The 27,992-nt window shown below is 40.6% G+C and overlaps 1 protein-coding gene across 2 annotated transcripts; it reads right to left on the bottom strand.

Annotated features, from left to right (window-relative positions):
• Positions 1-4,364: 4,364 nt before the first annotated feature.
• On the bottom strand, positions 4,365-22,923 carry LOC139434186 (uncharacterized). 2 transcript variants are annotated; one of them, XM_071203792.1, is made up of 8 exons: positions 22,659-22,923; positions 8,434-8,532; positions 8,208-8,339; positions 8,008-8,124; positions 7,857-7,913; positions 7,755-7,820; positions 7,573-7,671; positions 4,365-6,234 (listed from the first exon to the last, which is right to left on the bottom strand). In XM_071203792.1, exons 1-8 carry the CDS (start codon positions 22,906-22,908, stop codon positions 6,227-6,229), a joined length of 828 nt encoding a protein of 275 aa, XP_071059893.1. In that variant the 5' UTR covers positions 22,909-22,923; the 3' UTR covers positions 4,365-6,226. The 2 variants fall into 2 exon arrangements, with proteins under 2 accessions (XP_071059893.1, XP_071059891.1); XM_071203790.1 differs by having other exon boundaries at positions 7,755-7,913.
• Positions 22,924-27,992: the final 5,069 nt, after the last annotated feature.

The following is a 27,992-nucleotide window of genomic DNA, read 5'->3' as shown; positions in this document are numbered from 1 at the left end:
TTTGGAAAACATGATATTTGGGCCGAGAGTCACAACTCACTTTAGGGTCATTCCAGAATTAGAACTTTTGAAAAATGAACCCTTTTTTTCCAGATTGTCAGGAAGTTACTTTTTAAATGTCTATTAAACTCTTGATCTAAATATAACTTAAACGTTGTGTTCATTTTGAGTTAACTGTTCAGATATATTGTTAGTTGTTGCAAACTGAACATGCTTAGGCTCCCTGGTGGCAAGAAAAAAAACGGCAATTCATAATCTGGTAAAAAAAGATGCATTTAAAGCAGGTAGATTATGCTAATTACACGTAAACATTACACCTGACTAAAGATAACGCACTGAACTGCAGGAAATGCAACCCTTTAACTCTAAATACTCTTATTATAGTAACAGGGTTGGAAATAAATTCCTTTTCTTTGGGCAAGGATTAGTTTTTTTTCGTAGGTGGGACCGGAAATGTCCTGCATTTCTGGAATGACCCTTTTATTGGTCCCGTTGTTTTTAATCCTGTATATTTGTACCTCTGCCAGCAGGGAGGATATCAAATCTATCTGGTTCGTTTTTCAGCAGGAAAACGGAACATTTAGCGGCGGGTAACTTTCAGACAGAGGTTTCTGACTCGTCTCTCTGCAGGTCTCCAGTTTCTGCGTCCGTGTTCAGATTTGTATTTTCGCATTCATTCCCCACCGTCTCCGTTTCTCTGTCCTTCCCTCCTCTGAGCGTGTCCTTCCCTCCTCTGAGCGTGTCCTTCCCTCCTCTGAGCGTCTCCATCCATCGCTCTGAGCGTCTCCTTCCCTCCTCTGAGCGCCTCCATCCCTCCTCTGAGCGTCTCCATCCCTCCTCTGAGCGTGTCCTTCCCTCCTCTGAGCGTCTCCATCCATCGCTCTGAAGGAGAGGAACCAAGTTTGGGAGAGATGCCAAATGAAAAAGTGATATAACAAATTCATGTGTCATCTCAATCTTACTTTATAAATCTAAAACTCAGACATGAAGCATGTGATATTACATGTAAAGACAAAAACTGCAATGTTTACAGCCAAAAAGCAGCACACATACTATAGCGACAGCAGGAAACAAACAAAGTCGCTGAGAGGCTGAGGCCAGGTCTTGTGTGACACGCTACAAAAAAGTACTTGCTGAGATAAAAAACTCTTATATATATATATATTTAAATATCTTATATTAAAACTAATCGCATTAATCTACACGTTTCATGGCTCCTACACATACTATGTGTTTGGTGGAATAAAGCAAAACGGTCCGAATGTCGCTCATTGGATATTTCCCCCTTTTCGGATCATTCTGTGAGATGGCTGTGAGGGGAAACCCCAGCAGAACAATGGGATATTCACGTGAATGTATTGTGCTCTCAGTATAACTGCGCCCCCTGCTGTCTACACAGGATATAGATACACCAGCAGTGATGAAGTGCACAGTAAGTATGTATAGCGTGTGTGAGCCAGCACTGGTTAATAAACCCTGTTAACGTCCAGCAAGTTGAGTCTATTCACAACATGGAAACATTACATTGGCGACGAGGAGTAAGCGAAAGGACACACGAAGGATAAACACGGACTTCGCTGAGTTTTCCGGAAAAGAAAAGGAAGAAAGACTGACAAGAGGAGAGTGAGGCTAAGCTAACTACGCTAAGCTAAAACCGAAAACGTGGCAGTCGGCGCATCGCAGCAACAATGGCCGTGAATACCGCTTCTCTCCCACCGTTTGACACAGAACCGGACCTCGGCTCTGTCGGACCTCGCTGGATGAAATGGATGCAGAGGTTTGAAAACGACACCACTGCTCTGCAGCGGCGCCGGATTCATTTCAGAAGTGGGGGGCCAAAAAGTGCGTGTGTATGTGACATACTTGCCAACGCTCCTGATTTTCGTGGGAGACTCCCGATTCGATTGCCCTCTCCCGGTTTCCTCCCGCGGTCATATTCATCCCGCAGTTCTGACTAAATCTGATTTGTGAGTCACGACCCGTTTCATTCCAACATAACGCTCCAAATGTTACCGTTTCCACTCGGACTTCAATACAGCTACAGCATTGTTTGGTTTCCATGGTAACGCGTCTCTTTAGTATCGTGCGCAACTGAAAGTCTGAGAGTGTTCAGCATGGGGAGGAAGAGTCACAGAAAACAGAGCAAGAATGGACAACTCGACCCTCTGCTCACTCCTTCCTATAAAGTGAACAGGTCCAGCCCACTCACATGACGGCGCAGTTGCTCCATCATTCCATCTCTTCCTGCTCAATACGCTCTTGTTTGACAAGCTGAAAGTTGACTGGTGTTTGACTGAAGTGAGCGCACTTTCTTCACTGTGAAAATGAGACTTTTCGTGGCTGTCCAGGAGACACTTTTTCCAGTTATGAACTCCGGTATTAACAAAGCAGTCATCTCCACATGTGGAGAAAGTTACAAGCCGTCTGACAGCAGCAAATCTGCATATTTCACAGAAGGCCCGTTTAGTGGTTTTGCAAAGAATGAACCACTCTCTGTTTTTTTACCATTCTGCTTTGAAGTACCTCTCACTTTGCCCAAATAATCTAGCGGTCTCCTTTATCCGACAGTTAGCTGTACAGCGTTACCCGCCTCAATGTGCCGACAACAAACCTCCACGCAGTCGGAACCAGCCTGTTTCGGTTCAACGATGCCGGCGGTTTTGACAGCCTTCATCTGGCTGCGCTGGTTCTATGGTTGAAGGGCCAGGCTCCGGAGATGTGGATGTCAGGGATGTGACATTGAAGTAGCTGAAGTTCAGTTTTGTTTGACTGCATTTTATTTTCTTATGGTTCTTCTGACATGTTTGCGATATCAAGGCTGACACAGAACAACGTAACAAAGAAACAAATCTAAGCTTTTTTATTGGATATTATTTGAATGGTGTGACAATGTCCTCTTTGATTGGATTAAAATGTACATATTCTTCCTGTTATGTTTGCCTGCTTTATTTTACCTATTGCAATATATGAGCCTGTAGCTAATGAAATGGTCTTATCTCCTCAATTTGCAAAAATAACAAAATATACACAGCTAGATCCAATTGAGTTCTTTTTAGATTTTAGGGTAGAGGGGAATTATTGAAATGGGATGTACATTGTTCCGCGGCATCCGCCACTGCGAAAATGTGGGGCAGGGCTGTAAAGTGGGGGGGGGCAATAATAATCTTCATTCAAATGTAACTGTGCAGACTCTCAAATAAAGTTAGCGACTCACCTGAGATATGTTCAGCACACAGCAACAACATTATGAGTTTCTTCATCGTCAAATCCAGGAGAAAAGTTGATGTCCCGCTGCAGATACCTCAGATTTAGCGACTTGCACTAACTGTCAACTGTGTCAACTACACGGTGCTCAGAGGGAGCGTGGTGGTGTACACATGGATGCATAATACGGCCCGTACAGCATATATATATTGCTCACATAAAATAGGCGTGTTTTTTTTATTTGTATGTCATGTGATTGGTTGTTGGTCGTGTTGCTTGAATAAAATCCCCAAGCTACGCCCAGCCAGAGCCATAGAGAGATAAGTTACGAGTATCAGGGCTCGACAGTAACGGTTGCCATTGGCAACCATTCAGAATCAAATTGAACCACAAATAGTTTCGTTTTAACTTCTTGGCCTTTGGTTGCCATCAGTGGTAACCAGTTTTTAACATAAAGAAATAAGGACAGCAAACAGCTAAATGTGCACTCCAAAATAAATAATTTAATAATTTGTTGCATCAAGAGTGATATTTAATTATTGTTGTGACCAGTCAGAACCTGCATTGGTGTGATTACGGAGCCAGAAAGCAATGCACGTTTACTCGCGTGCGCGGGGCGCCGTGTTTGTTTTACAAAACATGGTGAAGCAAATTAAGTTGTTTGACTGTGGGGTAAAAAGTTCGGCCAACCCGTCAACATCTCAAACGAATGTTCAAAGTGATTCAACTGATAAAGCGCAAGGTGAACCCGAACGAAAAGCAAAGAGGAATGTTGTCCATTCACTTCCGGTAAAAGTTCCTTCAAAGAAAGGGAGACAACGGGTGACCAAGAAACTAGTGGCTTGCTCAATTCCTTTGTGGATCTGTGAAGAACAGGACAGCAGCTGCACTGCTGGTGTTTAGTATACCAGCATTGAGAGCGGACAAGTTTCCACTTAAGTTTCAGATAATTGTGTTAATGACTTATTGTAAAGCATTTGAACATTGTTTTGTGTCACATGTTCGTTATTAAGTTGATGTATAACTGTATAATATCTTAATTATTTAAAATATAAGGTGACTAAAAATGGCAACCGTATTTTCAGTTTTGGCAACCAAGAGCTGATGCACTTTTAAAGGTTAGCGTTGAGCCCTGGGTAAATGAAAAGGTCCAAAGCAGATTTCTGGCAAGTAGTAAAAAACTTTATTTAAACAACTCCTTCATATTGGAAATGTTTAAGAATAAAGGCAGTTCTGACAGGTTTAAATAGAGCTGAATTAACAAAGCCACAAACAGTTATTTACACACATAGCAAAGACAAATGAGGACATAAATAAACATTCAGATAAAACAAACAATCAGCCACTGTCGAGCTAGATCAACAGTTTATTAAATCATAATACCCAATGACCGCCTCGCTGCACATCATCCCTGACTGAGCCCTCACGCTCACAGCTCCTCATATCTGTTCAGAAACTAGACAGAAGTTAAACCAGTACAAACCACAGACTGCCTGTGTCATGGAGAATACAGTCGCTGGTTTATTTATGTCTGTAGGCCGTTGTTGTGAGTGTGGACGGTCGGAGCATATCCTGCGTTAGCTTAGCCGATCTCCATTCAGAAAACACGCATTTTAAAAGGTTTTTTTCCTGTATTACAATCAAACCACGGTGAGATATGTTGATTGTGTTGGAGTTGGTATCTCCCATAAGTGCAGGGAGCTAAAAAATACGCAGCATCACTTTAAGTCAGTCTATTATTTTCGGGAGCGACAAGGAATGTCTCAAGGAGACGTCTCTCAAGTGGCACCGGCTAACGGGTGGTGGATGATCGACAGCACTGATGCATTACATGTCTAATATCTGTGCTAGGAAGCACTTCTAAAGTGATCAAATAAATGCAATGAGCTATGTTGAAGATTTGTAGGGACAACTGGTCCGCTTTTTCAAATCTCCGCGCGTCCCTAACAAGCTGGTTATCATACAGGAAGGAATCCAATGCTACCAAGTAACCGTTAAACAATAATCTACTTTAACGGTAATATGACAATGCAATACAATCAATACAGTACAAATTCAATACAGTTATCTTTGGGATCCCATATTTACCTGAGGTCACGTGAGCCAGCCAGAGGAAAAGGGCTGAACACAGCGTGGTTCCTGTGTTTAATACATTGCTAACAATGGGAGGAGTTATCTGAGCCTCCCTTCCAGACCTCTGTGATTGGCTGCCCAAATATCACCAACACCTCACTTCTTAAGTTTCCCCAATCACAGTAGCTGAGCTTCATTATCTCCTCGATCTGAGTTGACTGTAAGTCAAACCCTCACCTCCCCCCATCTTCCTTTGTTCTCAAATACCACATGTCAACAGGCCCCAAATCCAGCTCACAGTTTTCTACACAAATCATTTTAAGCTTATTCATAGTTTGCCAACATGAATACATACACACATTTCTTACAGCTATTACTAAGTTGGACATGGATCTCCTCTTTCTGCTCGCTCCCTTTAGAGAACTCCTGGAGTGGTTTTGACTTTTTATTTTAACTATCCAGAATATTCTATATTGTTAAAATATATATCTGTTTATTAAAAATATTTAATAAATAATGTTAAATCCCTAAAGGATGTTTAGATTTGTCTCTAATAAATTACTTATAAAAAGGAAGTGCTTATTTTAAACCGTATAAATAGATTAAATAAATAGTTATGGGTTTATTCTAGGACCTGCAGTATGGACAATCTGTCACAATATCTTCTGATGTGTCATTGGGATGAAACTGCAGGATTTATATATTTTATGAATACACACACACATCATGAATCCAACGTGACTCCTCGTCCGTCACAATACAGATGTTATATTGATTGATGGCCCAGCCCTATGTTTGTGAGGGGATATAGAAAGGTCTGTTCTGCCTTGATTGAGCCTTTAATAGACCGTATGTGATGGTTGCTGTCTGTGACCTCTGACCCCACCAGGCCTTCTTCTGCAGCGCTCTGCTGATCTCCCTCTGAGGTCTTCGGCTCTCCTTCTTTCTTTCAAATCCCTGTGAAAACATTAAACACAGTTTTAGAGACAATCAAGGACAGGTTGTGTGTTCTGAGGCCCTGCTCTGCTCCCTGGGTCTCCCTCTGCTGCAGTTCTTCAGGTTTCAGTGCATGTCAATGGTCTGCAAAGGCTACAATCCCTGTGCTAACTAAAGTTTTCAAATAACTGTAGTGGAAGAAAACTAGAATATCATTATGTGTAGATGTGGTGGAGTAGAAGTAGAGAGTAGCACACACTGAAAACACTCGGGGAAAGTACCTCCACCTGTTCTTAAGTACAGTGAGTCCATCTGTAACTCTCCTCCACTCACAGACACACATCTGCACAAAGCTTGTTGATCTGCTCGAAGGATGTTGAGACAGATCTGAGAACAGATTTCTGCCCCTGCTGTTACATCACATTACATTTAGCTGACGCTTTTATCCAAAGCAACTTACAAGAAGTGCATTCGACCAGGAAGACACAACCTTGAAGAAAACAGAATCATATAAGTACATCAGGTTTCAAAGAGCCAATCATTTCAAGTGCTACTCAACTGGCTTTAGGTAAGCCAGCCCTTTATTAGTATATAAGTGCTTTGTTAATAGTTCTATCGCTCGAGGTGGAGTCGAAAGAGATGAGTTTTCAGTCTGCGCCGGAAGGTGTGTAAGCTTTCTGCGGTCCTGATTTCAATGGGGAGCTCATTCCACCATCTTGGAGCCAGGACAGCAAACCCACGTGTTCCTGCTGATGGGAACTTGGGTCCCCCTCGCAGCGAGGGTGCAGCGAGCTGATTGGTTGATGCAGAGCGTAGAGCACGTGCTGGGTGTACGGTTTAACCATGTCCTGGGTGTAGGAAGGGCCAGATCCATACGCAGCATGGTACGCAAGTACCAGTGTCTTGAAGTGGATTCTAGCAGTTACTGGAAGCCAGTGGAGGGAGCGGAGGAGCGGCGTGGTGTGGGAACATTTAGGAAGGTTGAAGACCAGAGTTACAGAGTTACTTCCTCTCACACAGGTGTGTATGATAGTTGGATGTGGTTTTTGTGGTGTGTTCAAATGTTTTAGGCACGTCCAGCGCAGCACCTCTGCATGCAAGGCACTGATATCTCCAGTGATGGGTAATGATCACTTCACCAGGAGCGCTTGTTCAGAAACAATATTCTAAAATGAGAAACCCTATCCTCTAAACGGAGGGAAACATTTCAGTCAGAGGTCAGCACACTGCTGGAGACGAGGCAGAGGGGTTATTTAGTACGAGTCAATACATGGGCTTTAGGAAGTCCTACCCTACGTGTTTAAGTTCAGAGTTTCAGCAAGATTCACAAAACTGATAAAACAATTCTTTAGAACTTACGGATCACTCCACGTTCCACCAGAATCCAAACTACAGCAGCAGCAACGAGAGCAACAGGAATTTGGACACGGGAGAGGACAGCTTCCCAGACATCTGCAGCTGAAAGATGAAAGAAGGGTAGAATCAGAATTTCAGCAAGTTTCCCAAAACTGATAATACAATTCTTTGGAGCAGGAACTTACGGATCACTCCAAGTTTCACCAGAATCCAAACAACAACGACAACAACCAGAGCAACGACAGCAACGACAACAACCAGAGCAACGACAGCAACGACAGCAACGAGAGCAACGACAGCAGCAAGAATTAGGACACCGCGGACAGCTTTCCAGACACCTGCAGCTGAAAGATGAAAGAAGGGCAGAATCAGAGGTGGTTCAGAGTTTCAGCAAGTTTCCCAAAACTGATAAAACAATTCTTTGGAGCAGGAACTTACGGATCACTCCAAGTTTCTCCAGAATCCAAACGACAACAACGAGGGCAACGACAGCAACGAGAGCAACGACAGCAGCAGGAATTAGGACACAGAGGACAGCTTTCCAGACATCTGCAGCTGAAAGATGAAAGAAGGGTAGAATCAGAGTTTCAGCAAGTTTCCCAAAACTGATAATACAATTCTTTGGAGCAGGAACTTACGGATCACTCCAAGTTTCACCAGAATCCAAACAACAACGACAACAACCAGAGCAACGACAGCAACGACAGCAACGAGAGCAACGACAGCAGCAAGAATTAGGACACCGTGGACAGCTTTCCAGACACCTGCAGCTGAAAGATGAAAGAAGGGCAGAATCAGAGGTGGTTCAGAGTTTCAGCAAGTTTCCCAAAACTGATAAAACAATTCTTTGGAGCAGGAACTTACGGATCACTCCAAGTTTCTCCAGAATCCAAACGACAACAACGAGGGCAACGACAGCAGCAGGAATTAGGACACCGCGGACAGCTTTCCAGACATCTTCAGCTGAAAGATGAAAGAAGGGCAGAATCAGTATCCCATAATCCCCTCTGTTTCCAAAGTCTCTCTTTCCACAGAGCGGACACACGTTGATGTGGAAGAGACGTGGATCCACGTGGAAGTGGATTTTGCACAATAGGTGACCTTTAAGATGCTTTGGTTGTTAAATCACATCATGTAACTGTTAGAGCAAAAGTGGCACAGCAGATACAAAAAAATAAAGAGTGACACAAGTTATATTATAAAAGTAAACAGTCGGACTTCCGGTATGATGGTGGAGTGAGAAGACGCTAGTTAACCAACTCTCTCAGGTCGATCCCGAATAAACCCACTAACGCCAAATACTCGACGAGAAAAAGTAGAAAATGAGTGGGAGAAACAATAGAAAAAGCCGGAAAGCTAACAAAAGTCAAGACGAAGTAGGAGAACAACCCGAAATGGACGAATCCGCCGAAGCTAGCGAACAGGAGGAAGAGCTAACAGAGGCAACGGAGCCACGAGATACCGCAGATATGCTACGTGCCGGGCTAACAGCTATTAGCAAAGATATCCGAGAGCTCAAGCAGGATATACGACACCAGCTATCCACATTTAAAGATGAACTGAAGAAAGAAGTGAAAGAAGAAATCAATAACCTCCGGCAAGAATTATATAATAAACTCACAGAAAACCAAAACGAACTACAGACACAGAAAAGCTGTGTTAGCGAAGCCGAGACACCCATCGCTGAGTTGGAAGAGTGGCAGTCAGTGGCTAATTGTGCACTGTTGGGGATGTCGGATCATACAAGGCAGATGCAAGACAAATTAACGGACCTTGAGGGAAGAACAAGAAGAAATAACATCAGGATCTTCGGCGTGCCGGAGGATACGGAGGGGAGCTCCGCCGGTAAATATCTGGAACGACTCCTCAGCATTGAACTCGAGCTCTCCGACGGACCCCCCCTCCGGATCCAAAGTGCACACCGAGCCCTCGGCCAAAAGCCGCCCCCGAGTGCCCCCCCAAGATCAATGATAGTGAACTTTCAAACGTACGAGACTAAGGACATGATTCTAAAGAAAGCATGGCAGAAGAGGATTAAAGTAGGAGACAGGCAAATCTTTTTTGATCATGATTATGCGACAGAGATCGTGCAGAAAAGGAAGGCATACTCTGGTATAGGGGTGCAACAACTAATCGACTTAATCGATTACCAAATTAGTTGCCAACTAATTCAGTCGTCGATTCGTTGGTGACGTCATCACGTGCGTTTTACGCGCCGTTAAGCTACAACGTTATCGGTACTGGAGATATTTAAAAAATATATGTGATGTATTATTGATACAAAAACATTATATCGCAGTCTTAGTGTGGCCAGCTCGTTTATAATGTGTAAAAAGACAAACAAATGCGTCTATGATGTATTTTCGATCAGACGAGATCTCTCTCCCTGGTCTGTGTGGGAGGGGGCGGGGCCGTTTACACACACGCGGCTGCTCCATGCAGCAACACACACACGGCTGCTGCATGCAGCGGAGCACTGCGGAGAGAACGCCGCTCCGAGGTGTTGTTAAACTTTGCGCGTCTCGATGTGGAGAATGCAATAAGAGTTCAGAATGTGAGGGCGGTAACATGAGCAGGTTGTCTAAACATGTATCAAAAGTTCTCCACATTCAGACGGAGGAATGCACCGGGTTCGACAGACTGTCTTTCTAGCAGCTTTGAGGAAACAGAGTTAGTTATTTTGTTAAAGTTTCAGCTATTCTGTTCACAGTTCTGTCATCACATTATTTATTATTTGCGAAAACACTGTTTCTTTTGATGTGAAATATTATTTATTTAATTTAAATGAAAAGCAAACAATTTGTTTAGTTAATTTAATAATATGTATTTTTTAATCAAGTATTCATCTTTATTGTCTTCATTGTTAGTTTCCACATGCCTAAAACAACCTCAAGCTAAATCTAAAAGTTGATGGCTAAATAAGAGCGTTTGAGAAATTGTGCAAGGCATAATAGTCCGAATAGTCGATTAATCGTTTCGTTAATCGATAGATTAATCGACTATCAAATTAGTCGTTTGTTGCAGCCCTACTCTGGTATTAAAACTATCTTGAAGGAAAAGGCAATTCGCTTTCAGACACCCATGGCAAAAATAAGGATACATTGGAACAACGGAGTAAAGACGTATGGAAGCGCCAGAGAGGCTGCACAAGATATGAGAGAAAGAGGCTACTCGGTGGAAACTCCAGAAGGTGACACAGAATCAACAGCGGAGGGGAGACTGCGAGGAGGGACGGAGTGGCAGTCGGTGAAGGGGGCGAAGACGAGAAGGGAGACAGCGCTCCGGGCGAGAGAAAAGCTACAAACCTACCAGCTGAGAGCTAAGCCAAAGCCTTAGGACGCTTTAACAAAGTACAGAGGTTAGACATCTGAATACAAAAGCAGGTATGGCCATAAAGTTAAACTGTTAAAGTCACTAAAGGCTTATTTAAGTGAATACAATATGAGACGACCTAGAGATGTTGAGTTAGATATGTTGAACATGATTGGACTTTATGGACCCCCCTTTTGTGGGTCTAGTTTGAGGTCCAAGGAGGGGCCCTCTTTGAAGAGGAGGACTTCCCCGCGCACTGTGATGGGAGATTCCCACATATTTGGAAGCCCTTTTTATTTCTGATTTGTGTTTTGTTCATAATGTTGTTCATGTTTACTTATTGCAGAGTCGTTTTGAGAGCACATATTGAGGAAGCAATGCAACGTAATGATGTCTAACAGTACCAATATAGTGTCGCTGAATGTAAATGGTCTAAACACACCAAAGAAAAGAGAGAGGGTTTATAAGAAAATTGAAAAAGGAAAATGTACAAATCATATTCCTTCAGGAGACGCATTTAGAAATGTATACTATAGTTCATATAAGGAGGGGAGGAGAAGAGGAGTTGCAATATTAATATCCAATCAAACGCAATTTGAATATGAAAAAGAAATCAAAGACAAAGAAGGAAGGTATATCATAGTTAAAGGAAGGTTAGCAAATGAACCAATAACACTGATAAATATATATGCACCTCCAGAAAGCGATACAAACTTTTTTAAATCCTTGTTCGATGTAGTCGCTGTAGAAACAAAGGGAATCTTAATTTGCGGTGGAGATTTGAATGTTGTTATGAATCATAGTAAGGATACAACTAGTCACAAAAGATCCAAACGGCAATTATCAAAATTTGTAAATATATCACTGGAAGAAATGGGGATGATAGATGTATGGAGAACCCTACATCCTTTGGAAAAAGACTTTACACATTTTTCGGCCGCCCATAAGGTCCACTCAAGGATAGATTATTTTCTCATAAATGAAAATGATATACACAGGGTAAAGGAATGCAGGATGTGTCGGACCACAATCCAGTCTTCTTAAAAATATGTTTAAATAACAGGACACGACACACGGTCTGGAGACTCAATTCTGGAATATTAAATGGTGAACAAAGAAAGGAGAGAATAAAAACAGATATTGCAGAATACATAGAGGAGAATGACAATGGAACAGTAGACCGTACAATCCTATGGGATGCCATGAAAGCGGTCATCAGAGGGAAATTGATAGCTGAAACTGCAAATGCAAAAAAGATTAAATTAGAGGCATATAGAAAATATTCAAAAAGATTAAGAGAATTGGAAAGGGAATTTCAGAATACAAAAGAATCAGAAACAGAACAAGAAATCAAACATTTGAGAACAAAGATAAATGATTTACTACTTGATGAAATTGAAAAGAGAAACAAGTTTGTGAAACAAAACTATTATGAAACTGGACCCAGAGCCGATAAACTATTAGCAAAACGTTTACGAAAACAACAAGTCATCAACACTATAAATAAAATTAGGAAACCAGATACAAACGTGCTAACATATACACCGGAGAATATAGAAATAATTTTTCAGGATTACTAGACAATTATATACGCAACCAGCATCCGCAGATAAAGAGGAAATGAGAACTTTTTTAAACTCACTAGACTTACCGTCAATTGGCAACATACAAAACGATGTTCTTACAGCGGACATCACAATAGAGGAGGTGAATAACGCAATAAGTTCATTAACAAATAATAAATCACCAGGTAGTGATGGATACCCTGCCGAGTGGTACAAGATGTTTAGAGAAGAACTGGCACCGCTTCTACTCTCCTCTTTCAATTGGACAATTCAAAATAACAAGATGCCACCATCATGGACTGAGGCAATCATTTCAGTCATACCTAAACCAGGAAGAGATAAAGAACACTGTGGAAACTATAGACCCATCTCAATATTGAACGTAGACTATAAAATATACACAAAAATTATTTCTAAACGACTGAACACCTTTATATCAGAAATGATAGAAGACCAGACGGGATTCGTAAGCCAACGTCAAGCACAAGATAATATTAGAAGAACCCTACATATAGTGGACCATGCACAAAAGACTAAACAAAGTACTGTACTAGTAAGCATTGACGCGGAAAAAGCATTTGACCGGGTAAACTGGGAATTTTTGTATCAAATATTGGAACGTATTGGATTTAATAAGAAGGCAACACAATGCATAAGAACATTATATCAAAAACCAACAGCTAGAATCTAAATTAATGGAAGCTTGACAGACAAAATTGATTTACAGAGATCAACCAGACAAGGATGTTGTCTATCACCCACTCTATTTGCTCTTTTCATGGAGCCCTTGGCACAGGCCATTCGCCAAAATAAAGAAATGAAGGGTGTTGAGATAAAGGGGATGGAACATAAGATAGGGCTTTTTGCAGATGAGGTCATAGCCTTCCTTGAACAACCGAATACATCACTTCCGGTGCTTATTGAGCTTCTGGAAACATATGGACACCTTTCGGGATATAAAATTAATATTTCAAAAACACAGATACTAACATTTAACTACACACCATCAACAATGATCAGGGACACATTCAATCTTAATTGGAATTTAAAGCAAATCAAATATTTGGGGATCAACATTACTAGAGGATTAAATAAAATATACAAAGCAAACTACAATAAGATAAATCAAGAGATACAAAAAGATATCGAGAGATGGTCTACTCTACCACTAGACTTTACCTCTAGAATTTAGACGGTGAAAATGAATCTTCTGCCACGACTTCTCTACCTGTTCCAATCCCTGCCAGTGGAGGTCCCCCAAACTCAATTTACAACATGGGACAGGCAAATATCAAGGTTTATTTGGGGGGGCAAAAAACCCAGAGTAAAATATGAAACCCTCCAGTTATCTAAAAACAAAGGGGGCATGGGACTTCCAAAATTAAAAGAATACTATAATGCTGCTCAATTAAGATATATTGTATGCTGGTGCAAACCAGATTACACATCAAAGTGGAAGGAGATAGAAAAAGAATGTGTTGAATATCCGATCCAGAATATTATTGGCGATAAAGAAGTATACGAGAAAATACAGAACCAACTAGATTTAATTACATCCTTCACTCTGAAATTATGGTTTCAAATAGTTAAAAAGCACGGGATAGGGAAAGATATACATTTACTAAAATGGGTAGCATTTGATAGTAGCTTTAAACCTGCTGGATATGATAAGGGATTCAAACTATGGATAACCAAGGGGATATCAGCATGGTGCACATTAGAGAAGGATGGGGAGCTGCAGAGCTTCCAGAATTTGAAGGATAAATATTATCTGGACAAACATGACTTCTATAAGTACTTGCAAGTAAGGGACTACTACAAAAAGCAAATTAAAAGAGACCCCTCTGCGGAAGTGAATGGTGTGATTCAACTCATAACTAATGCATACAAAGAAACCACAATCAGAATCATAACTGCTCTATACAAAGTATTGTCCACAAATAAACATTCAACTAAATATATAAAAGAAAAATGGGAAACAGAATTGAACACAACCATTTCAGATGATGATTGGCAAAACATGTGGAAGATACATCAAACATCCACCAATTCACGGATATGGAGGGAATTCTCATGGAAGAATTTGATCAGATTTTTTATCACACCTAAGATTCAGAGTAAATATTTAAATACAGGTTCTCTGTGCTGGAGAGAATGTGGAGAATCAGAGGCCAACCATACACACATATTTTGGAAATGCCAGAAAATACACAAGTTCTGGGAATCGATACACAAGGTTATGCAAAAGATACTGAGCTATGAGGTTCCTATGGACTACATGGTACTCTATCTGGGCAATTTTACAGAGGAAAATATACACTACATAGATAGATATCTTGTAAAAATACTGATGATAGCTGGCAAGAAAGCCATAACTAGGAAGTGGTGCAAGGTGGAGCCCCCTACGGTGGAGCAGTGTATAAGATAAAATGAACCTTTATTAATCCCCGAGGGGAAATTCAGTAGTACAAAGCAGCAACAGAGTAAGCGTGAAAAAAAACAGTACAGCAAAGATTCACACAGATCAATAAAATCTAAAATCAATAACATAAAATCAAGGAAATAATGATAATAATAATAAAAGACTATAAAAATAGGAGATAAATAAAAAATAAGAGTAAAATAACTGTCAGCATATATACATATTTCGTCATCATCTAAGTTATAAAGTGCATAATAAGTTAGTGACAAGTTAACATGGGTTGTGAAAACAGTGTATATTTATGGACCAGTGATTTAATTTGATTTCTTTCTCCTATTTAACCCCTTGTTGTGCAGCCTGATGGCTGGTGTATGGAGATTGTGGAGGAGATCCACATAATGGAAAAAATGACATATCGTCTGAGACTACAAGAAACACAATATGGGGAGAAATGGTCAATGTATAAGAAGCAAACCAGCGACAAGTAATACGGACTGATTGATTAAGAAGTACTGTTCAAACAAATGTTCAAATGAGAATGTGACTCCCGACTGCATTTTTACCTTTTTTTTATTTTATACTATCTGTATTTGTACCTATAGATCCATTGCATTGTTTACTTTATTTGTGTTGTTATGAACGTGCACAGCTGTTGTTGTAATGCTTTTATATAATAAAAACTAAAGTGTTAAAAAAAAAAGCATTAAAAGCAAAACATGGCGATGGTAGGCCCATTGTCGGACAAACACGTGAGTTCCAAACTTGAGTTCAAAGTTGTACCTGTAAGCTTTAAATAGAGAAAACAGTACCGATGTCAGTACAATAACATAGTACTAACACGTTATATTGTAAATAACTTGCATGAAGTGGAGGAAAAGTACACCATTTACCTCTGAACTGAAGTGGAGTAGAAGTTGCAAAAAAGGAAATACTCAAGTAGGGGAGAGAGGGGTAAGTTGAGCCACCCCCTGTAACCAAACAACGCCTTATAGTTGTAATCACGTGACTAGAAATTATGCAAGCTCCTCCCATGTTTCCTTGCCTGTGAAAGAGAGATCCTCATTGTGTTCTGGTAAGTAAACATTTTTAGAAAAAAACGTTTTTTGCTTGTCAAAGTACATTTTCTAGATGTCAGCTATATCGGCTGTCATGTCAAAAAAAAAGTATCCAGGTTTAAACACTTATATTGTATATGTTGATGTGTTAGCAGTGTATTAAACCATGTGAATCATTAAGTCAAATATGACTCTGAATTTTAATGCTAGGCTATTTTTTCTAAAATGGTGGCCATGGGGTAAAGTGAGCCAGTTTTTCAATGGAGAAATGAATGAAAGTAGGCCAAGTTGATAATAAGAGGTCATTGTAGGCTACATTTAAAGTTGAATTTACCCTGTCTTTGATTAAAACTTTTTTTTTTAAAGAAGTAATATTTTCACTGCCCTTGATCAAATATTAATTCTTATCATTGCCATTGATAGGAGACATCCTGAATTATAGGTGTGTGTTTTCATTTTTACTATGTGACATTTGTCCTTGCTTAGAGGACAGCATAACTAAAAAATGGCTCAACTTACCCCACTCTCCCCTACAATACCTATAAATTGTAGTAAAGTACTTGAGTAAATGTACTTTACACCACTGTGCGTCATTAAAAATCAACTATATCCATCATACCAAGTAAAAAAGAGACGGTAATGCGACTGTCATTACCCATTTTATCTCTGACCAACGTCAACAACTTATATATAAGCTATGGTCGATTCTTAAGTTCAACGTTGTACATTAAACACTTGAACAGAGCCCATACTGTCAATGTCAGTTTTATAACATCACAATAACACAGTTTAGGAAAATAACAAGTCAATGCACGCGGCACCGTACCCAACTTACAGGCACCATTGACATAGAAGTTGACATGTAACTTTTTCTAAATTAACTTACCCACGGCCATGTGTAAAAGAGTCGTGAGAGTCAGCATCTGCTCGCTCATTGTTAGATCAATACAGCGGAAACGTTAAAGACGGTATTTCTGGCGTGAGTTTATCCCGCAAAAAGGATTTGAGGAGAAACAAACCCTCGCGAGAGAATCGGAAGTCTCGGCTTATCCAGAACCTTCTTTTACATTCTTCAAAATTAAAAGCTTTAGTTTCAACATTTATCCGTCATAAACTAGTGATGTTAGAACATATCAATTCAGCTCAAGCGTTTCATTAGAGGTGGGAGAAGTACTCTGATCTTGTACTTGAGTAAAAGTAGAAGCACTCAGATCTTGAGTAAAAGTACTCACATCTTGTACTTGAGTAAAAGTAGAAGTACTCACATCTTGAGTAAAAGTACTCAGATCTTGTACTTGAGTAGAAGCACTCAGATCTTGAGTAAAAGTACTCAGATCTTGTAGTTGAATAAAAGTAGAAGTACTCAGATCTTGAGTAAAAGTACTCAGATCGTGTAGTTGAGTACAAGTAGAAGTACTCAGATGTTGTACTTGTGTAAAAGTAGAAGTACTCACATCTTGAGTAAAAGTACTCAGATCTTATAGTTGAGTAAAAGTAGAAGTACTCAGATCGTGTAGTTGAGTACAAGTAGAAGTACTCAGATGTTGTACTTGTGTAAAAGTAGAAGTACTCACATCTTGAGTAAAAGTACTCAGATCTTGTACTTAGTAAAAGTACTCAAATATTGAGTAAAAGTAGTCAGATCGTGTAGAAGTAACTGCAATGGTTACATGTTGGTCTCCCTGCAGTTCAACCTGTAGTCTCTGAGTTCAACAAGCACAGATATTAAAGTGTCCTGCATAGAATACACGAGCCCTCCTAAAATCATGAATTAAATATTAAATAACGAACAAACAAAATGTTTCTGTGAGACTGAGCGGAAGGAGGAACCTATTGCGGTGAGCACGTTGCAACTTCCGGTTGTTGTTGTCATCTCCGGGTATCCCGTGTGCCTGTTCTGTTGCTGATAGCTTATTAACTTAAACTTAATCGATCGTTTTAAAACTCTTGATCACGGCAACTGCCTGACGTTGTAATCACACGTTACTACAGCTTAAGCACTCACAACTCTCCTTCTCTTAGCGACTGTAACTCCACAGTTGCCTACACTCTTTTCGGGTTTGCTAACGGTAGCTACTTTAGCTTGATAGCTAGCCATGGCTCTTTCCCCACCTTCTGGTGCTATTTCCTGCTCTTCCTGTCTCATGTTTGGTTACTTCCCGGCCTCCCTTACTGGTAAGGATACATGTGTTAAATGTAGTATAGTTGTTAGGTTGGAGGCGGGAATCATAGCCATAGAAGCCCGGCTCCGCATCTTAGAAAGTAACTCAGCTAAAGTAAAGCCCATGTTAGCATGTGCGGACCGGCAAAATGTAGCTCCTCTTAGCCGTCCCCCGGCAACTCCCGAGCAGCAGGGAGGCTGGGTGACTGTTCAGAAGGGGCATAACGCGAAACCCGCAGGTCCCCACCAACCCGTTCACGTATCTAACAGATATTCCCCACTCAGCGAGACACCCGCTGAGAAGCCAACTCTGGTTATTGGTAGCTCTATTATGAGACACGTGAATTTAGAGACCGAAGCCTCCACAGTCACATGCATTCCGGGGGCCAGAGCGGGCGACATTGAGGCGCATCTTAAACTGCTGGCTAAAGATAAACGTAAATACAGTAGGATTGTTATTCACGTCGGTGGTAATGATGTTCGTTTACGCCAATCAGAATGCACAAAACTTAATGTGGAGTCGGTGTGTAGTTATGCTAAAACAATGTCGGACACCGTAATCTTCTCTGGTCCCCTCCCCAATCTGATCAATGATGACATGTATAGCCGCATGTCATCATTTCAGCGCTGGTTGTCTTGGTGGTGCCCAGCAAACAATGTGGGCTTCGTAAATAATTGGACAGCCTTCTGGGGAAAACCTGGTCTGATTAAGAGAGACGGCATTCACCCTACTTTGAAAGGTGCAGATCTCATTTCGGCAAACATTTCAGGGCTTTGTGGACGTAATCCATGACAAACTGGAGTTGAGACCAGGAGGCAGAGTCGCAGTCTTACACGCTTCTCTGCGCTCTCTCCTAGGCAGTCACCCATAGGAATCCCGAACCCAATAAAATACCCAATATTAGCGGTGTGTGTGTCTGCCCAAGGACAATTTAAGGTAAAACCTAATAGAGGTGTCATACATAATAACCTAATAAAAGTAAATGTAACAACTACTACAGTGCAACAAAACAGGAAGATTAAATGTGGTCTCTTAAACATAAGATCTCTAGCATCTAAAGCAATATTGGTAAATGATTTAATATCAGATTATAATATTGATATATGCTGTCTCACTGAAACTTGGTTGAGACATGAAGAATATGTCAGCATAAATGAGGCCACTCCACCCAGCCATGTCAACACTCATATTGCTCGAGGCACGGGCCGAGGAGGTGGAGTTGCAGCAATCTTTGACTCAAGTTTACTTATCAATACTAAACCAAAATGTAATTATACCTCTTTGAAAGCCTCGTTTTTAGTCTTACGCATTCGACCTGGAAAACTTTGCAGCCAATCTTATTTGTTACAGTGTATCGTGCACCAGGTCCTTATTCAGAATTCTTATCAGAATTCTCTGAGTTTTTATCAACTTTGGTTCTTAAAACAGACAAAGTAATTATCGTAGGTGACTTTAATATTCATGTTGACGATGATAAAAATAGCCTTACTGTTGCATTTAACTCTATATTAGATTCTGTTGGTTTCTGTCAGAGTGTAAATAAACCAACCCACTGTTATAATCACACTCTCGACCTTGTTCTGACTTATGGTATTGAAATTGAGCAACTATTAGTCGAACCGCATAATCCTGCTTTATCCGACCATTTCTTAGTAACTTTTGAAGTACTGTTACTAGACTACAAAGCATTAGTCAAAAGCTCTTGCAGCAGAAACCTATCTGTTAGTGCTATAGCCACATTTAAGGAAGAGATTCAACCAATACTTAACTCGATAGCATGTCTGCATGTAGGGGAGGAAACTTATACAAAATGTACACCACCCCAAATTGATCATGTTGTTGTTAGTGCTATAGATGCGCTGCGAATAAAATTAGACTCTGTTGCTCCTTTGAAAAAGAAGAAAATAAAACAACATAGATTAGCTCCATGGCATAATGCCGAAACCCGCAAAATAAAGCAAAAGTCTAGACAACTTGAAAGGATATGGCGTTCCACTAAACTTGAAGAATCTCGTTTAATTTGGCATATTACTCTCAATGAATATAAGAAAGCACTGCGTAAAGCGAGAGCAGCCTACTACTCTTCATTAATAGATGAGAATAAGAATAATGCAAGATTTCTTTTCAGCACTGTAGCCAGGCTGACAGAGAGCCACAGCTCCATTGAGCCTTCTATTCCCTTAGCACTCAGTAGTAATGATTTTTATGTGCTTTTTTAATGATAAAATTGTTACTCTTAGAAACAAAATTAATGACCTCTTGCCTTCGACCAGTATAGTGTTATCAACAGCTCCCGGAATCGTAAGTTCTAATATTACACTAGATAGTAAACTAGAATGCTTTTCAGCCATTAACCTTGAACAATTACATTCAATGATTCTCTCTTCTAAACCATCAACGTGCATGTTAGACCCAATTCCAACTAAGCTGTTGAAGGAAGTTTTTTCCATTAATTAGCACTTCTTTATTAAATATTATGAATATGTCTTTATTATCAGGCTATGTTCCACAATCATTCAAAGTAGCAGTGATAAAACCGCTTCTTAAAAAGCACAACCTCGATCCAGAGGTTTTAGCCAACTATAGACCTATTTCTAATCTTCCGTTCCTCTCAAAAATTCTTGAGAAAGCGGTCGCAAAACAGTTGTGTGATTACTTAAAAAACAATGATTTATTGAAGATTTTCAGTCTGGCTTTAGAACACATCATAGCACAGAGACAGCTCTGGTTAAAGTCACAAATGATATTCTAATAGCCTCAGACAAGGGACTTGTCTCTATTCTTGTTTTGCTCGATCTTAGTGCTGCATTTGATACTATCGACCATGATATCCTATTGCAAAGACTAGAGCACTTAGTTGGCATACAGGGAACTGCTTTAGGCTGGTTTAGGTCCTATCTATCTGAACGCTCTCAGTTTGTACGTGTTAACGATGAATCTTCCACGCAAACCAAAGTTAGCCATGGAGTGCCACAGGGCTCAGTGCTCGGACCTATTTTGTTCACATTATATATGCTTCAGTTAGGCAATATTATAAGGAATCATTCTGTAAACTTTCATTGTTATGCGGATGATACTCAACTATATTTATCAATCAAGCCTGATGAAATTAATCATCTAAATAAATTCAAGACTGCCTTAAGGACTTAAAACGTGGATGACCTTAAACTTTTTGATGTTAAACACGACCAAAACTGAAGTTATTGTACTTGGCCCGAAGAATCTACGAAACAAATTATCTAAAGACATACTAACTATGGATGGCATTAATTTGGCCTCCAGTGAGACTGTAAGGAATCTTGGTGTTATATTTGATCAGGATTTATCCTTTAACGCCCACATAAAATCAATTTCAAGGACCGCCCTACTTCCATCTACGTAACATTGCAAAATCAGGCATATCTTGCCTCAAAACGATGCAGAGAAACTAGTCCATGCATTTGTTACTTCTAGGCTGTATTATTGTAACTCTTTATTATCAGGGAGTACTAAGAAGTCAATCAAGTCGCTTCAGCTGATTCAAAATGCTGCGGCTCGTGTACTAACCAGAGTTAGGAAAAGGGACCACATTACTCCTGTTCTGGCTGCCTTACACTGGCTCCCTATCGAACACAGGATAGAATTTAAAATTCTTCTTCTCGCCTACAAAGCCCTTAATGGGCAGGCGCCATCTTACCTTAAAGAACTCATTATACCCTACTGTCCTACTAGGGCATTGCGTTCCAAGAATGCAGGGTTGTTGGTTGTTCCTAGAATCTTTAAAAGTACAATGGGAGCCAGAGCCTTTTCTTATCAAGCTCCACATTTGTGGAATCAGCTTCCAGTTTGTGTTCGGGCGGCAGACACCCTATCCGTTTTTAAGAGTGCGCTTAAGACCTTCCTTTTTGATAAAGCTTATAGTTAGGGCTGATTAGATTCAGCCCCTAGTTTTGCTGATATAGGCTTAGTTTGTCGGGGGGACATCTTACTTCTTCCTTCTCTCTGTCTATACCCGTGTACACTCATGTTCCGATTAACCCAGCTTCCCCAAATGTCTTTCTTTTTGGTGTCTATATACGCTGGGATCCGGAGTCATGGATGATCCTGCGGTCCTGTGTCCTGGATCGCGAGCGCTGGATCTTGAGTCGTGGCTGTGGTCCTGGATCATAGGTCCTCGATGGATATCCTCGTGGATTCATCTTCCTATTATACACACATGCATTTCCAAACATTTGGACTACCTATGTTGCAAATGTATTATCTTTTCAATTTACACACGGCATCTATTGCACGTCTGTCCGTCCTGGGAGAGGGATCCCTCCTCTGTTGCTCTCCCTGAGGTTTCTCCCATTTTTCCCTTTAAACTGGGTTTTCTTTGGAAGTTTTTCCTTGTACGATGTGAGGGTCTAAGGACAGAGGGTGTCGTATTGTCATACTGATATTCTGTACACACTGTGAAGACCACTGAGACAAATGTAACATTTGTGATATTGGGCTATATAAATAAACATTGATTGATTGATTGACTACATCTTCTTCAATAGTATTCCCCCTACTTGGGTTTATAAAATGAAAGTATAAGTAAGATTATTACCTGAGAGAAACTGTGAGAGTAGTCCACATGTTGAAAGCTGTCTGTCGGCTGAGGAGAAACGAAACCTATGGTCGGAGCCTCGGGTTTCGTTTCCTTCAGTTTGGCGGGATTTTACAATAGAGAGTAGGCTTGTTTGAGACACATTGCGGCTCGCCTCGAAAGTAGACGAGAGTAGCCGATCGCAGCCGGGGGAGGTGTCAAAAAGCTCGCCTGAAGTCGGACAGCTCCGTGTCGGCTTCTTCTTCTTCATCTTCTTCTTTGCATTCTTCTTCTTCTTCTCTCGGTTTTTTTGGCGGATTGCAAACAACTTTAAGGTGCATACCGCCACCTCCGGAGTCGGCTTGACTCGGTTTGCATTTATAAAGAATGCACACATGTGTTTAATCGTTAATGTCAGATATGTACTAAGTAAATACATTTGTTCCTGCTCAAGATTAGATTCAACTTTATTGTTATTGCACATATTACAGGTACTGAGGCAACGAAATGCAGTTTAGCTTCTAACCAGGTGCAACAAGCAGCGAAGTGGAAAGTAATGTACACAATCTACAGAATAACACATAGAATGAATGAAATGATGAATAAACAGTGGGGTATGAATACACTAGATATCAGCCTGTGAGCAGTATGAACAGTGTGTATGAATATGCTAAGATATATAAAGTATGAAAACGGTAAGCAGTATAGTATAAAATATATAGATATTAATTTCATGATGATAAACATTGTGGAACAATGATGACAAATGGGAATGGATGTGGCGACGTAAAACTGACACAAAACAACAACAAACTTTTGCCAGCCAATTGGAGAGTTTCATCAGCAGCACGTGGTAAAAACCACCAATGAGCGCTCAGCTCGAGATACCAGCGAGCCGTTTCCCATCAAGCATTTCGCTTCCGCAGCTCGTGGAGAGCAACTAGGCTTGTTTGAGACACATTGCGGCTCGCCTCGAAAGTAGACGAGAGTAGCCGATCGCAGCCGGGGGAGGTGTCAAAAAGCTCGTCTTAAGTCGGACAGCTCGGACTCGGAGTCGGCTTGACTGGTTGGGTTTGCAATGGCGGAAATTGCGTTGGCGTTTTTCGTTGCAGATGAAGTGGATGTAATAGAAATGCTCCTCCCTCTTAATGTTTGCAAAACTGATAGGTGGACAGGCTACAAATGATCAGTCCCTTCAGATCCGCACACATGAAGCTGAATGAGCATGAATTGAACAGACCTGCTGCTGTATTAACTCTTTAGCTGCCACTTTAAGCTTTATGATGTGTACAACATGGATGCAATTTGATTTAATCTTGCCATTTTAAATGATGTATTCAATAAATAAGGTTAAACCAAATCATTACATTACAATATATTTTATTTTAATGATTTGGTTTAAGTTAAAGAGAAACTTTATTGTTATTGCACATATTACAGGTACTGAGACAACGAAATGCAGTTTAGCTTCTAACCAGGTGCAACAAGCAGCGAAGTGGAAAGTAATGTACACAATCTACAGAATAACACATAGAATGAATGAAATGATGAATAAACAGTGGGGTATGAATACACTAGATATCAGCCTGTGAGCAGTATGAACAGTGTGTATGAATATGCTAAGATATATAAAGTATGAAAACGGTAAGCAGTATAGTATAAAATATATAGATATTAATATATTAATTTCATGATGATAAACATTGTGGAACAATGATGACAAATGGGAATGGATGTGGCGACGTAAAACTGACACAAAACAACAACAAACTTTTGCCAGCCAATTGGAGAGTTTCATCAGCAGCACGTGGTAAAAACCACCAATGAGCACTCAGCTCGAGATACCAGCGAGCCGTTTCCCATCAAGCATTTCGCTTCCGCAGCTCGTGGAGAGCAAGTGCGCCAACTCGCCTCGCCTCGCTCTCAAGGCTGCGGGCGTCTTTGTCCCGCGAGATTTCAAAGTCTCATGTGGGCGGGCCTCCTGAGCAAGTCGGACAAAATGACTAACCATCATGCAACGCACTAGCAAGACGTTGATCGCAACTGCGCAGGTCTGCGCAGGTCTTGCTTGTCTCAAACAAGCCTCTTCTGTCTGCAGACCGCAGCAAGGAGGCGTTTCCTATAGGGGCGTTTCCTATAGGGGCGTTTCCTATAGGGGCGTTTCCTATACGGGCGTTTCCTATAGGGGCGTTTCCTATAGTGAACGACGGGAGCCGGCTCTCGCCCGCGAACGAGACGTTTTTTGTTTTGTTTTTGCGGAGGGATCTAGATCGGCATGAAGGCACATTATGCAATGTGCAATGTGGACATTATCCCGCTTATTACACATGGCCACATTCTCAACAAAGTAACGACATGACTCCCAATAATAATTGGAATGCTTTTATGGATTTAGAAAAAGATTTTATTGATTTAAAAAATAGTTTTTTGTATTGATTTAAATTGACATGCATCCGCTAAGAAAAGTAGTCCTTTGTTACTGTTTGAACTAACGTAACAACGGCAGGAACTGCTTCTATAGTGTTTTTGAGGAGCTTTTTGATTACAGATTTGAAAACATCGTTGCTTGCTTTAAAAGTAGCACAATTCATTATGTCAAACCTTGAAAGATATCCCTGCCCTAATGCCAAAAGTAACTGGCAACTATGTCGCCGTAGCTATGATGTCTATGTCTGGACCGCTGCGGAAAAAGGAGGGTTTCTGACCCATTACTTCTCTTCCTACTTTTTGTCCCCCTCTTCTCCCCGCTGCAGCCTAGCAGTTGATCTCAAAGCACGCTCCCCTCTCCTGCAGGGAGAAAAACTATATTTATATACTTTATATAGGTTGATACAGTAGCTCCTTTTTTAAAATAGTTGTTATAGGTGTTGCCATCTGTTTTGTGTAGTGTGGTTCTACAAGCAAGTCAATGCATTAATTGGGTGGTATCAGAGAGTTACACGGGTCTGTAAATGCAATGAAAACAATTGGCCACAGCAAATAATTTATATTAAACATGTAATTTTTACTTTTGAATACTTTAGTACAAAGGATGTCTTGAATACTTTAAGTGATATATGTGTACACATATAAATCATTAGTCAAAACAGCGCTACATTTGATTTAATTAAAAGGTATAATATGTGGTAAACTGAAGAGCCCTTTGGGAGCCGAAAGAGCCGGCTCTTCTTGGTGAGCCAAATGATCCGGCTCAGCAAGAAGAGCCGGAATTCCCATCACTAGAACAATGACTTCTTCTGCGAGGATTTATAAAAGCAGCTGGATAAAAAAAGTTAGGAAACGCCCCTATAGGAAACGCCTCCTTGCTGCGGTCTGCAGACAGACCCATCTCGCTTTTTAGGGCTTTCGTGGATCTGATTGGCTGGAGTCACAGCGTCAACCGTCCGCGGGAGATTCAAAAAGGTACATATTGGCGGAATACAATGTCCTGGTCTTTATACAGTCTATGGTCCTGGTACATGATTACCCTCAGCGCCATATAGATATGGCTCTGATTACCCTCAGCTGAATCCTCCCGCCTTACCCACAATTATTCTGTGTCTTTATTATGTGTTACCAACTGTTATTATTAAATTATATGTTTCTATTTAGTTTCTTTATTAATTTATATGCTGCTTTGACAAAACTATTGACCAAATTCGGATTAATAAAATAAATCTAAATAAATCTAATCTATTGTCAGAAAAAGCACTTTGTAAAACCTGTTTCTAAGGTATTATATTAATACATTATTTTTAAAAAAAAAGGAAATTTACTTCAGAAAATCCTTAAAACAATTGTTCTAAATAAGCAAAAAGCTTTAATGGTGGACTTTTAGCCCTCATTTACTAATCCCTGAGTCCCGCAGTGCTACTATATAGTTTCAATGTTCTTCTTCTACTCCCCCACATTTCAGAGGGATTCGGGACAATCCCCACAGGAGCAACTCGGAGTGGCTTGCCCAGGGACACAACGACATGCTGACTACAGTGGGACTCGAACTTGCTACCCCCTGATTCAAAGATCAGCGCGCTAACCCACTGAGCCACAGCCTCCCAGCCAAACCATCTGCAACAGTAAAATACTGCAATGTAACGAACCCTGTCTTTATTTATTCCGACATATTACATATCTAAGATAGGATAAGCCAATATAAAAGAGAGCGAAGATAACACTGTAAAGTGAAGAATAAGCAAACTATGCATCACTTAACACACTTTACATTACATTGCATTTAGCTGACGCTTTTATCCAAAGCGACTTACAATAAGTGCGTTCGACCAACAAAATACAAACTTGAAGAAAACAGAATCATATAAATACATCAGGTTTCATAGAGCCAAACATTTCAAGTGCTACTCAACTGGCTTTAGATAAGCCATGTTGATATATGATATATATGATAATAGTTATATATTAGTATATAAGTGCTTTCATCATGCTATACACTTTTTTGTGCATGTATGTTCTTCAATGGTCTGCAAAAGCTGTCAGACACTCAACGTCTGGGCGAGCTGCCATCACCACACATGGCACACACACACACATGGCACACACACACACACACACACCACACGTACACTCACACACACTCGCGCACACACGCGCACACACACACACCTTAAAACATTGAACAAAGCACCGTCTTACAGCACGTTTAATATTTTAATTTAATATTTCTAATTTGTAAACTTGTTTATTACTCTCTCATACTCGCTCGCGCACACACGCACTACACGCATACGCACACGCAACAACAAAAAGTGCCTGTCAAGCCATGACTTTCTTTTGTGTTCCACCCTTTATATATACAGTCTATGGTTCCACCACAATATTGCACGCGGTGCAAAACAGCTTACCACCACTTTCGTGTATTGATTTGCACGGACTTCAGCGGAAATATCTGTGGGCAAATGCGATCTTTTTGCGTTTTCATCTTTCCATGCATCTTTCTCACTCTGGCCTAAACTTAGGATCGTGCCTGTGTTTAGTCTAGAAAAAGGTAAATGTGTGCATTTTATTATAAAGTTGTGTATATTTACAGACTGCTGCAAAAACTAAGAAGCTTATAAACATCAGGTTTAAAACTAAAAGAGCTCAATTAAAGATGTTCGGAGTTTTATTTGAGTTATTAATTTACATGTTGTCAAAGAGATGCTGATTTGAAACCGTTGTTACACACAGTTACGGCACTTCCTGTTTCTGCCTGAGAGAGGGGAGTTTGTCCCAAAGCTTGCCGCTGTGTTTACTCCCTCCATCTGACAGGAGGGAGCCTCGTGTGTCACTCCACGGAGTTCACTGCGTCACGGAGGGGGAGTGTGTAGGGCGTGGTTTGGGATTGGGCCTCTGTTTACAAGGAAGTGAGCCGACGTCATC

The sequence above is a fragment of the Pseudochaenichthys georgianus genome, chromosome 1, assembly GCF_902827115.2.
Source record: "Pseudochaenichthys georgianus chromosome 1, fPseGeo1.2, whole genome shotgun sequence".
Lineage (NCBI taxonomy): Eukaryota > Metazoa > Chordata > Actinopteri > Perciformes > Channichthyidae > Pseudochaenichthys > Pseudochaenichthys georgianus.
Note: the sequence above shows the minus strand (reverse complement) of the source record. Positions and strands in the feature narration are given on the sequence as shown.